This window comes from Lutra lutra, chromosome 5, assembly GCF_902655055.1.
Source record: "Lutra lutra chromosome 5, mLutLut1.2, whole genome shotgun sequence".
Lineage (NCBI taxonomy): Eukaryota > Metazoa > Chordata > Mammalia > Carnivora > Mustelidae > Lutra > Lutra lutra.
The window spans coordinates 120733085-120746336 of NC_062282.1; the positions used below are offsets into that span (position 1 = coordinate 120733085).

General features: G+C 38.4%; 1 protein-coding gene across 2 annotated transcripts in view; it reads left to right on the forward strand.

Annotated features, from left to right (window-relative positions):
* Positions 1-10796, forward strand: part of RHOBTB3 (Rho related BTB domain containing 3) — a 56831-nt gene extending 46035 nt beyond the window's left edge. For both annotated transcript variants that reach the window (XM_047730395.1, XM_047730394.1), the window contains exons 11-12: positions 1945-2041; positions 7818-10796. In XM_047730395.1, coding sequence (XP_047586351.1) covers positions 1945-2041; positions 7818-7933 — 213 coding nt within the window. In that variant the 3' untranslated portion in view covers positions 7934-10796. The remainder of the gene's footprint in view (positions 1-1944; positions 2042-7817) is intronic.
* Positions 10797-13252: the final 2456 nt, after the last annotated feature.

The following is a 13252-nucleotide window of genomic DNA, read 5'->3' on the forward strand; positions in this document are numbered from 1 at the left end:
TTGGTCAAAACTAAAATTCTGCATTTTAACCATGTTTCTGTAGCTAGCTATTCATTTCTGTGATCGACCTTTTCCTTAAAGTCACAGCCCTTAGGTGATGTCCTGAACTTTTCTTTGTAGGTTATCTGCTTTGGGTTAATCATCTGATCGTGCTGGTGGCTTCTGTTAAAATAGCTACACATTCTTGTTCTATCTCTTTGAGATCACTCACATTTATCCGCTTAAAGTTAAGGCAAATAAAAATTGATAAAATGTGATGTGGGATCCAATGAACCATAAAGTATCTTACAATTCAAAAATTTTGATTTTGTATAATGAAAAGTAGAGGAACCTGTGGATTTAACATGTGAAAATATTCCCACATTATAACTTTTTAAAAGAGCAATACGTGAGTTTCTTCTTTAAGATTTGAGATATAAATCTTTCTTCAATTTAGCATTATTTCTTATATAATACTTTAGAGTTTCCTTAAAAGAGGTATATTTAGCTTAAAGGTGCAGACAACCTAAATGTCCATCAACAGGTGAATGGATAAATAAAATGTCGTATATACATACAGTGGAATATTACTCAGTCTTAAAAAGGAATGATGTGGGGTGCCTGGGTGGTTCAGTGGGTTAAAGCCTCTGCCTTCAGCTCGGGTCATGATCCCGGGGTCGTGGGATCAAGCCCCATATCTGGCTCTCTGCTCAGCGGGGAGCTTGCTTCCCCCTCTCTCTCTGCCTGCCTCTCTGCCTACTTGTGAACTCTGTCAAATAAATAAATAAAATCTTTAAAAAAAAAAAAAGGAATGATGTAATATGTGCTGCAACATGGATGGTACTTGAGGACATTATTCTAAGTACGATAAACCAGGCAGAATAAGCATACCTATTGTATAAGTCAGGGTCTGTGAGGTATCTAGAATAGTCAAATTCAGAGAGAGAAAACTAGAATAGTGGCTATCAGGGACTAGGGGAAGGGATAGAAGGGGAGTTATTATTTAGTGAGTGTAGAGTTTCAGTTTGGGATGATAAACACATTCTGGAAATAGATAGTGGTGGTGGTTGCATGATAATGTGAATGTACTTAATGCCACTGGTACCCTTAAAGAAGGTTAAAATGGTAAATTTTATATTTTGTGCATTTTAACCACAATAATTAAAAAAAGAACTGTACTCATGTATCAAAGTGGCCTGCCAGCACGTTATGTAGTCTGAGTTGAGTGGTTAGATGGATCGGTGAGCATCACTGGACAACTGGCACCAAGGTGAGGATGTCATGGCCACAGTGCTTTCAATTTCCCTTCCATTAGCTATTGAAATTCAGAATGAGAAATGTGCTGGAAATCCGGCTCACCATAAGAGCATATAACTACATCCTAGTTAAAAGCATCCCCTTAATTATATCCTAGATAAAACCAACTGCTCAGACATAACCTTCTCATAGAGGTATGTTTACATTGAAACCCATGCCCTTAGGTTGATGACATTTCCTTCACAAAATATATTTCAGTTTGCCCCTTGGGTGAACTTGTTTAGATATGGCCAAGGATGTACCTTCACTAACCATAATCATATCTCTGTTACACAGCCATAAGTGCAATTAGTGACAGCCATGACCTTAGATTAAAAGCTTAAAGGAAATCCTTAAGAACCTCAAGGAGTCTCTTAACCACTGATGCGGTGTGCCTCTGTTGAAGACATTGAGATGCTCTAGCACCAGTGGCTTGTTATTCATTTGATCCTGTCTCTTCCCTGATGTAATTTTATTATTACATGCAAATAATCTCCCTTTTCCTTTCTGCTCTCAGAGTAGGCAGAAGGCTGCGTCACATGTGGACACAGTCAGTATGGAGTCCCGCTCTACACAAATCCTTCCAGACCGTTCTCTCCACCTATTCATCGTCTGGATGTCTGCATGGTTATTAATACAATATTGTTTCACTTTCCATTTTTCTTGCAGTTTCACCACTCGGATTGCCTTTCAACCTGGCTGCTTCATTTCATTGCTACTAACTACCTCATCTTCAGCCAAAAGCCTGAATTTCAGGATCTTTCAGGTAGGTTCCCAATTACTGTTTTGAAAAGAAAACTTCGTTCTTTGCTCTTAGGTTTAAAAAGTAGTTTGTAGGAATAGTAGTTGTTAAAAAACAAAAAGTAAAAAAAAAAAAAAGTCAGTGTAATACCTTCCTCTTAACTACACAGTGAGGTAATTGAGGACACTTTAACTTACAGTCACCTGGTTATAAAAATAGCTTGACCTGTGTTACACAAGAAGCTTTCTAATGATTGTTTTATAGCTCCCATCCATTTTTAAGGGTACCTTGTTTTCTGAAGTAAAGTGATAAGGTAGCCTCAGGTGGAATTTGATTGTGACAAACAATATTTTGGTTTTCACTACCTAAATCAGAAGCAAAATTTTAACAGTACAGATTTAAAATTTTTTCTTGTGAAGGAAATTGTAACTGCCATTTATTATTTATAATATGTAGTTCAATTGTTCTGATATGTACATTTATTTAAGCGTATCTGTATAGGAATCCATTATATTCCTCGGGAATAACAGTTTAATTGGTCAGAAAATGTTGCAAAACTTACTGAACAGAGAGTGTACATAATGTGATCTTTAAGGCGAATTGTGAAGATTAAAACCAATCATAAAGTGTGAGCTCCTGAATGCTGCATAAGAAGAAAGAAAATGAGAACCGAATAGTCATCAGAGTAGATGGTCAGTTTAGATACGATGGTTTGCTCATGTTACTTAGAATAGGCTCAGGAAATAATTTTTTAAAAAATCCCCTAGTTAAGTAGTTTTAAACTCTAAGCAGGGATGTCCATAGAGACACCTGAAGGTTTTCTGAGGTGGGGGGCTGAGAGCAGAGAAAGGCTGAGGGAAGAGGAGGGAAGGAAGAAGAGAAGGCTGAAGTCTGTAGTTCTTAGACCCCCTGGCCCTTTAGCCTGTAGTTTTTATCTTCTGTTTTATCTGCTGTTCTCCATAAAATTTTACTTGTAAAAGATAATCTGCTGCTAAAATATTTGAAAGTCTCTGGTTTCTTTCATCTTCTTAGACAGATAAGAAAACCAGGAAACAGTCTATTTTGCGCAGATATATTCAGTTGGTTGACAAAGATCGTATGCCTATTGAGCATAAGTTCTTAAATAGAACTTATTTATTAGTGCAGTAGAGAAACATAGTAAAGCAGAATAAAGATATTTACTAAACCATCTGCTCTGTGCAAGAAAGAAAGAAACTAATTCCGTTCATAAAGAGAAGGCATGCTTCTTGCCATTAGTAGGGACATTCTAATACAGTCATTTTTTAAGAAATCAATTCATAATGAAATAAGTGGACATTGTGATTTTAGAACCACCTTTGTTATGCTGCCTTAGGTTCCCTTCATTTGTAAAAGAAAAATAAGATTATTTTCCATTTACTGTCTTGTATAGATGAATGCTACACATGGAGTACTAGTACAAGCTTAGAAGAATGTACTCTGTAAATCCTTTGTGTTATAAATTTTTATTTTATTTTATTTTATTACTTACACAATTGACTATAAAGTGTGTTATGACCACCTGGCATAGTGAGAGGCCGGACTCCAGGGTGTAATTTGAGAAGGCAGGGTAAGAAGATGAGACTGTGTTCTTGATTGTCATCTGTTCCTTTGATGAGAACTAGAAGCGTCTTCTGAATGTTGCAGTTTAATTGGTACCTGTTTATGTTCAGGACTGCTGTGATATGTCCTTGGGGGCAGAGAATAAAAGCCCCTGGTGGATAGGGAAGAGTTAGATAGTCTAACTGAGTGGTCACAAACTAGGAATCTGGGGTTTGAAAGGAACTGAATACAGTCTGCCAACGGGTTTTATTTGGGCTACACAGTATTACCTATTTTTAGTGTCACCATTTAAAAATTGTAACATGGCACATCTTTAAAATCAAATTTCTGGCTTCTTTGGAAAAGTTGGAAGATCTGGCTGCCCTGGGCCCATCTTCCCACGTGGAAGCAACCTGGACCTAAGCAGTAACTCAGCCCATTTACGGGAGCACGTGTCCTGCCGAAGGTTCTAGTCAGCTCTCCTCCCTGTTGTTTCACACTTGAACTGCCTCACATGGTTGCTTGAAGTTGGAAGGGTTCTTGTCACTGTTTATAGCTCCCTTCAATGATTTTCCACCTTTGGTTTCAAAAATTACCAAGTTATCGTTGGAATTCTATGAACCGTTTTCTCTTGCCTGAGAATTCTTCTTCTTTAAAGGTGTTTGGGAATTGAAAAGTGAGACTAGACAAGATGTTGTGTTAATGCTGGCATTGATAGAGCAGAACTCTGTTGAAGAGCTCATTCAGTGTTAGGTATGTTTTATATGTTGGACTCTTTGAACACAAACAGCAATGCATAGGAATATAAGTCACTCTTGGCATTTGTGGATTCAATATTCTCACAGTTTAATTTAGCTTGGTATTATGTTACATATTATATATGTGGAGTTTTTTTGTCTTGTTTTGGTTTTTGCTGGCCACCAGAGCTCATCTGGATAACTTTTCTCTCTCTTTTTTTTTTTTTTTAAAGATTTTTATTTATTTATTTGACAGAGAGAGATCACAAGCAGGCAGAGAGGCAGGTAGAGAGAGAGGAGGAAGCAGGCTCCCTGCTGAGCAGAGAGCCCGATGCGGGGCTCGATCCCAGGACCCTGAGATCATGACCTGAGCCGAAGGCAGCGGCTTAACCCGCTGAGCCACCCAGGCGCCCCTCTCTCTCTTTTTTTAAATCTTAACCAAGAGAGTAGTCTTATGTCACGTTTGCTTACTAATGAATCCTACAGCTAACTTCCCTGAGCTGGTAGGTCATTTCTTTTTGTCCAAGTCCTGCAGCCTGGATCATGACCTCATTAGTCCAAATTATCATATATGTGGTCACACAATAGATGGGGAAGTGGGAACTGACTTAGCAGAAGGAAAGCTAAGTACCCACAGAAGGGAATGCTGATGAGAAGCAAGCTGACTCACTCAGCAGAGTACCAAGACGTCTTAGAAATGTGAGGGACCAGGTATTTCAGAAAGCAGAATAAAGCTTGGGGCTGAAAGCAGTAGAACTGGTTGAAAGATGTGAAGAAGGGAGTGCCTGGGTGGCTTAGTCAGTTGAGCATCAGACTCTGGGGCTTGGCCTAGGTCTTGGTCTTTTTTTTTTTTTTAAAGATTCTATTTGCTTATTTGACAGACAGAGATCACAAGCAGGCAGAGAGGCAGTCAGAGAGAGAGAGGAAGGGAAGCAGGCTCCCTGTGGGGCAGAGAGCCCAATGTGGGGCTCGATCCCAGGACTCCGGGATCACGACCTGAGCCGAAGGCAGAGGCTTTAACCTGATGAGCCACCCAGGCGCCCCTAGGTCTTGGTCTTGGTGTTGAACCCCGCGTCGGGCTCTGCGCTCAGCATGGGGTCTGCTTGAGATTCTCTCCCTCTCCCCTGGCTCATGTGTGCTCTTTCTTTACAATAAATAAATAAAAACTTTAAAGATTATTAAAATATTTTTTAAAAAGAAGAAGAAAGTTATGAACTATGAACTTGCTGCACTCCATCCCACTCAGGCAGGCAACTCCTTCTCTTTCATCGTTGTTGGAGATGGGAGATTTATTCCTGGAGAAATTAAACCAAAAGAATTCTAGAATCACAAACTCCAGGTATAGCTAAGATTAGGTTAAGGAGCTGAGCTGAAGGAGCACCTGGGGGCCTCAGTCATTATGTGTCCGCCTTCGGCTCAGGTCATGATCCCAGAGTCCTGGGATCAAGTCCCACATCAAGCTCTCTGCTCAGCGGGAAATCTACTGCTCCCTCTCAGCTCCCTGTGCTTGTGTTCCCTCTCTTGCTGTCTCTCTGTCAGACAAATAAATAAAGTCTTAAAAAAAAAAAAAAGCTGAACTGAAAACATGGGGATCATGCAAAAGTGTACACATTGTATAGTAAGCCGCCAACCTCCTTCCTGTGTCCAGGTTCTAGAATTCCGGCACCAGGTATTGCTGCCTTGACTCCCACACTCTGAGCATGAGATTGAAGCATCTTTCTCTGGCCCTGGAGAAAAAATATGTAGGTGCAGTCATTTGGAAATTCTGTCTGTGAACCCAACAGATATCTTCTCAATTATTCCAACAGTCAGTAAGTCCTACCCATGACCACAAGATACCCAAACAGCCATCTGGTATCTCACTCTCAAACGTAAGGATATAACTGAGGATCTTCAGATATTTTAGGCAATACCTAACATGAAAGATAGATACCAAAACCAAAATAAAATTGATAAAACAGAAGAGAAAGAATTTAGAGGAACAAAGAATAGAAAAAAAATCCTTTAAAAATCTTGAAGTTAATATCGTCAGTGAATAAGAGATATAATTCATAAAGCAGGAGAGAATGTTATTTAAAAAAAAAAACAATATTCACAAAGACAGTAGAATGATGGTTGCCAGGGATGGGGGGATGGGGAAATGGGGAGTTGTTAATGGGTATAGAGTTTTAGTTTTGCAAGATGAAAAGAGTTCTGGAAATTGGTTGTACCATAATGTGAATGTACATGACAATACTGAACTATATACCTAAAAATTGTTAAGATAGTAAATTTTATGTTATTTATGCTTTATCATAGTGTAGAAAACAGGAAAAAAAAAAGTTGTTCTTGGAAATTACAAACATGGTAGCAAAAAAACAACAACAACAAAACAACAAAATAACAACAACAAAAAAACCCTAAATAAATAGAAGAGTTTAAACAAATACATAAAAGTTGAAAGATAAGGATGAGGACATCTTCCAAAAAGTGAGACAAAAAGATTAAGAGGAGAGAAAGTTTTTAAAATAAATTTGGGGCTCAATCCAGGAGATGAAGTATCTGAGTTAAAGAAGTTAATGCAGAATAAAACAGTGAAGAGGAAAATATCAAGGAAGTAATACAAGAAATTATCCTAGTCCTAAAGGACCCGAGTCTTAAGACTGAAAGGACCTGCTAGGCACTCAGCGGTGTGAGTGAACAAAGTCCATCCCTGGGACGTGCAAGAACACTAACTATAAATAGAAAAATATGAAAGTTTTAAAAGAACAGAGATGACTTGCCAAGAGCTATAAATCTGAATGGTAGAGGAGTGTTTAATAACCTTGAAAACTAGAATGCAGAGGAATTCTGTCTTCAACATTCTGAGGCAAGTTTTCCACCTAGAATTCTGTACCAAACCAAATTATCAATCGTGTGTGAGGAGGACAAAGATGTTTCATCACACGCAGGGTCTCAAAAATACTTCAGACCTACCCTCCTTTTTTCAGGGAGCTAATAAAGGTAGTGCTTCACCAGAAGGGAAAAACAAACTGAGTGAAGGGCTGGAGTCAGAGAGCAGAGCGATCCAACACGGAGGCAGGAAGCAGGCCTTGAAAGCCGGAGAGTGCGGGGCTGTGAGGAGAAGGGGCCAGCAGCTGCCTCAGGAGTGGTTAGCTTGCCCGGTGACTGTGGCTGGGTGGAAGATAGACTTGAGAGGGCCTTAGAGTTTGGGAGGGCAAGGTGGCTACAAAGAAAACTAAATGAAAAACAAGTCTGTTATCATCTCCAAGACAAATGAGTCGCATTTGGAAAAAGCAAAAGAATATGCATAGTACTTGATGAAGCAGTGTATTGTTGCAAATCACGTAATAATTTAAATCCTGATGACTGATTTAACCAAAAGCATTGAGGGAAAGAAAGGTAAGGGATATATAGGCGAGCACAGATCTCCTCTATCAAATAGGAAATCAGTAATAGTTAATATCTAAACTTGATCCAAAATAAAATATATGCAATTAACATTCTTTTTCTAAAAATTTTAGTGGAAGAACGCAGTTTTGTTGAAAAGCACAGATGGCCTTCGAATATGTACTTGAAGCAGCTTGCGGAATACAGGAAGTATATTCACTCCCGGAAATGTCGTTGCTTAGTAATGTAACCCGGAGCTTTTATATGCATACGCTTTTTATTATTATTATTATTACTATCATTATGAAGCAGAAGAATGGGATACCTCTGTGTTCCAGTAAAATTCTGTGACTGAAACCAATACGGGCGTTAAAAAAAATTACCATACAGCTTAATGTGTTTGTTAGTTCTCTGAAAAAAACTACTACTGTGATCTTAAAAGGGAACAAAATAGACCATAGGCTAAAACCAAGGCTTCACTATCCTAGTATGTAAAGCTGTCCTACAGCTTCTTTTTCCCTTTAAGATGCCCTGTTGCTTTAGTGATATTAATACCCCTCCCAGTTAAGTAATGTTTAAACTTAAAAACAAAATCATGTAGTATTAATTAAAAATGTTCACTATGTCTGATAAATTGCTCTATTAAAATAAGGGGCATTTTAAAAACCGAGTATGACTATTTCAATAACAAAAAATCTAGGGTAAAGCTGATCAATCTGAAATCTTAGGAATAGAAATTTGCATGGGATTTTGAAAGTGAAACGCCACATGGTTTCAAATCAGTGACAGTGTTCGAACCATCATGAAAAAAACATTTTTTTTTTTTAATGTGGACTACCGAACTGAGCCACCTTGTCTCTTCTGTGGGATTCTGATTGGGCAGGAAACCTAAACAGGGCTGGCTTTAAGGCTGTGTAACTTGTGTCGTCACACAGGGCCCCATGCTTGGTTCGAGGCTCTGCTCTTGCCATTTTGAAATTCTTAATAATGTTTAAAGAAAGGCCCTGCATTTTCACTTTATACTGGGCTCCCCAAATTATGTGTGTCTCCTAGCAGGATATGTACTATATTTTCTTGCTAACCACCATTCTCACTGAAAGCAAAAAAGAGGCACTGACATGGAGGGAACAGAAGGAGGCTTGCTGGAAGGAAGAGATCACGAGGGGTTTCCCAACCTTGAGGACCTCTTGCGGGAGTGGAGGGTTACAAGGGGGGGTTCTCTGCTGCCACCTCAGCGGGCAAGGGAGATATGCCTTGTGTTTACTCAGCTTTAAAACACAGTTCTGGCTCTATCACAGTGGAAGAAATGCTTTCTTGCTCATTCTAAAACCTGGATGTTGGTAAAAGCGACTGACCAGTGTGAATTTAAAACGCATTTATAAAGATGCTCCTAGGAAGAGTTGCCTTCTAGAGAAATTGTAATCAGTGGCTTAAGAGTTTTTTGTTTCGTGTACTTACTAAGCTTAGGAGACCAGCGGCTTGAATTGTTTGAATTCTTTCTGAGGACCGCAAAGTTATTTAATGAGGAGTAGCAGGAATCTTGTCGTTCAAGATAACCCAGTAAGTTAAGAGAAAGGTTATAAATCAAAGACTCAGTACATAGAGAGAAAATGGTACTAGGGTAGAATTATAGTTTCTCTTGTATCACATGTCAACAGAAATAATTACATCAGAAGCTTGTAAGCTGAGAGATGGAAAACCAGATTACTGTTTATTGTTAACATCATTTTCATCTGTAATTCAGTACTGGGATATATTTTTCTTCTAATTTCTAATGACTTTCAAGAACACCGAATTTTTCCAGCTATTCAAAGGTTTGATTAGTTTTATATCACAGTATTAAACATACTGCTATACAGTTAGTCCTTGAATGTATGTCAACACTGTTAGAGTACAACAGTAAAAACACCCTATATATATCTTCCAAGAACCCTGACTTTAATTAGATTGTATTGCTGCAGGTTACCGGAATGCATTTTATGTTTTTTGTATTTTAACCACTTGAGTTAATCAACTCTTGGCAATTCCCATTTGATAAGGATAAACATTGTAAAGAATAAATACTGTAGTAGATTTCTAGAAATTCATCACATTTGAGATCTTTTAAAACACAGTGATAGCCTTATGTTCTTCTTAAGGTAGTCTTTCCCCTATGTGAATTACAGCACTTAAAATTCTAAATCAGTAACTTTTGATCTAGGAAATTGAAAAACATTAAGTTCTAAGGCAAAATAAAGTATTTGCTTGAAAATACTATTTCACATTTATGTAGACCATAGATACTTTTGAGGTTGTTTGATCGGAGTGGAAGTTGAATTTGAAAGCTGGGGCTCCATGGAGGTTGAGCATGTAGATTTTATTATGAAAAGTCCTTTACAACCTGTGTGAGTGACTCCACCACCCTGATGTCATGGCTTTTCAGAGCTAGTCAGAAAGTAATCAAATTAGTTTTTAAACCTAGACTCTTCAGTACCTTTGAATTAACTCAATTTAAAATAACAAGAAATTTAGAAATACTTACAAACTCTCTCGGAGAAATGAGTGCTCTTTTTGAGGCTTTTTTTTTAATTGAAAGATTATTTCTAGATGAATGTATGCTTTGTGTTCATCTCTGCTTCAATATATTTACCAAACATTTTAATTAGAGAAGATACTATGTGATAGAATTAAGGCCTCTTCTTTCTGGGCCAGGTTTTCACCTTATATAACCCTTTGTATACTTCTGACTGCTCTCTGTTCCTATTATAAGAGAGTAGGCCTATAAAATAGAAGTTTCAGTAATGTAAGTGAAATTCACTCTGTCCAGAAAGCCTGGCAGCTTCACACTGGGCAGTGGCAGAAAACCGAACAGTTGGATAAATGGAACTTCCAAGACAGCTAAACTTTTCAATTCCAATTTTAAAAACTACACTACATTGACATACTTAATTAGAAAAGCAAAATTTCCTCAAGAGTACTTTATTTTATTTAAAGCATCTGTTTAATTCAATCTTTAATAATTTTGCTAAGAAGGGTATGTGTGTATTTTAATATAGCCTGACCTGAATTTATATGTTTTTAGTTTTAGTATTTAACATTTTGTAACAAATAAACCTTTTTTAAAACAAGCTTAACACAGTGTCCTGCAATTATTTTACCTCGGATGTTGAAATGTTGGAATAAATTTGGGAATATTGCCTGTGTTTCTCAAGCATAATTATGTTTCACAGATAATTTCCATTACACGTAAGGTATGTAGAGTATTGCTGATGTTGTAGATGCCTGAGATCAGATAAAGACATTTATATTACTTTTACCAGCTGGTACCAGAATTTCTCTTCACAAAATAACTGTCTTTATTTAGAAAAATACTTGGATAATTGTTTAGCATAGAAGTGAGCCCTGTGGGCTCGAATGTTGCCGGAGCCAAGACTTCTGAGAAGTAGAGAAGCTGTTCTGCATAATAAAGGGTTAAGAAGCTGGAAGTTTCCAACAAAATGAAAAGGCAAGCTACTGAAGGGGAGAAAATAAAAGTCATTTAACTTATAATGAGTTAATACCAAAATTTGTAAAGAACTGATACATCTCAGCAGCAACAAAAGAAAATAAAACATGGACAGAGAATCTGAACAGAGATTTTTTTTTTTCCAAAGAAGACATGGACATGGTCAACAGACCCATGGAAAGATGCTCAGCCAAGAAACGCAGGTCAGAACCTCGATGAAGTATCACCTCGTACCTGTTAGAATGGCTGTTATCAAAAAGATGAGATAACAGATGTTGGCAAGGGTGTGGAAAAAAGGGAACCCTCATGCAGTGCTGGTAGAAATGTAGATTGGTGCAGCCACTATGGAAAACAGTGGAGATGTTCCTCAAAAAATTAAAAATGAGACTACCATATGATCTAGCAATTCCACATTTGGGTATATTTATCTGAAAGAAAAAGAAAAAACTAACTTGAAAAGCTATCCGCACCTCCATGTTTATTGCAGCAGTATTTACAATAGCCAAGACATGGAAACAACCTAAGTCTCAGTTAATGGGTGAAGGGATAAGGCAAATGTGGTGTATATATACAATGAAATATTATTCGGGTATAAAAAAGTATGAAATCTGGCCTTTTGTGACATGAATGGATCTTGAGAGCATTACATTAAGTGAAATAAGTCAGACTGAGGAGGACAAATACCATGGGATCTCACTTATATATGGAATCTTAAAACAACAGCAGCAACAAGAACCACCAAGCTCATAGATAGAGAGGACAGATCAGTGTTTTGCCAGAGGCAGAGTTTGGGGGTTGGGGATGGGTGAAATGGGTAAAGGGAGGTCAAAAGGTATAAACTTCTAGTTATAAGATGTCATCATTGGGTGTAATATACAGTATGGTGACTAGTTAATCCTGTATTGTCTCTTTGAAAGTTGCTAAGAGAATAGATCTCAAAATACTCCACAAGAAAAAAATCCATGACTGTGTAATTATGGATGGTAACTAGAATGTGGTGAACATTTTGCAGTATCTACAGATATTGAATCATTATCTATACACCTGAACTTTCCAGGGCAGAAGAGGCCAGATAGAAGAGAGAGAGAGAGACAAGGCAAGCATAATATGAAAATGGGGTATGCACTATGTAACACAGTCCCTCCCCCAGGTTACCCAGTTGCTAGTAAATTCTACTAAATTCATAAAGGCCTCCACAGTTCCCCTGGAAATTATGTTGCAGACACATATCTGACACACTCTTGTAGAGGACCCCGATTACCTGTAGAAGAACCTCCACAGTCCTCCCTGCCATCACAGCCTTTCCTAAGTAGCCCTGTCTGTTCTGCCTTGACATGCGGGGCATTGACGGTGTACTTGCACACTTCACACTCTTCCCGTGCCTTGGGTTGGCTTGTCATTCCTTGTCTACTTTGCAGACTCCTGCACGTCCTGTAAAAACCCCACTTCAAATGTCTCTTTTGCTCTCTAGGACTGAAGAATTGCTTCTGCATGTGAATAAGAATTAATTGCTTCCGCACGTGTCTTTCCTTAGCTCTTTATTCACACCTTTCTTACGGCACTAGAGCATTTTAGGTATTTCTGTATCAGTGGTTTCTACTTAGCTGTAACTTGAGGGCAGGGACCATGTCTTGGTTTATCTTCATGGTCCCTCCATAACCCTTCAACAAGCACGGGACTGACATAGACTGTGTATCATAAATGGCACTAAAAAGGCTAGATGGCTTCTGTTAGAGCGGTAATCTAAAACTTGTAAATGCAAGTGAGTAGTATGCTCACACTTGAGGCTTTGTTTACCCTGTGTCAGGAGTCACCACAGCCAGCTGGCAGGTGGGACCTGGAGTGATCATGGTGGTTGGCTCTCTGGGGAACTGGTGAACAGAATGGAAGAGTGAGAATTCTGGACTGTTGAGGTGGGTGCAGAGCATGTACCAATTGATCCCTGGAGACACCTGCCTGGGAGTTGCCAAAGAAAGTCAGCAGAAAGTTGAGCTGGGGGAAACAGAAGAATTTCAGTGGTGAACAAAGAAGGGGGAGCAGCTCCCAGTGTTACACTCTTGGAAGAGTTTAAACAGGAAATGTGAG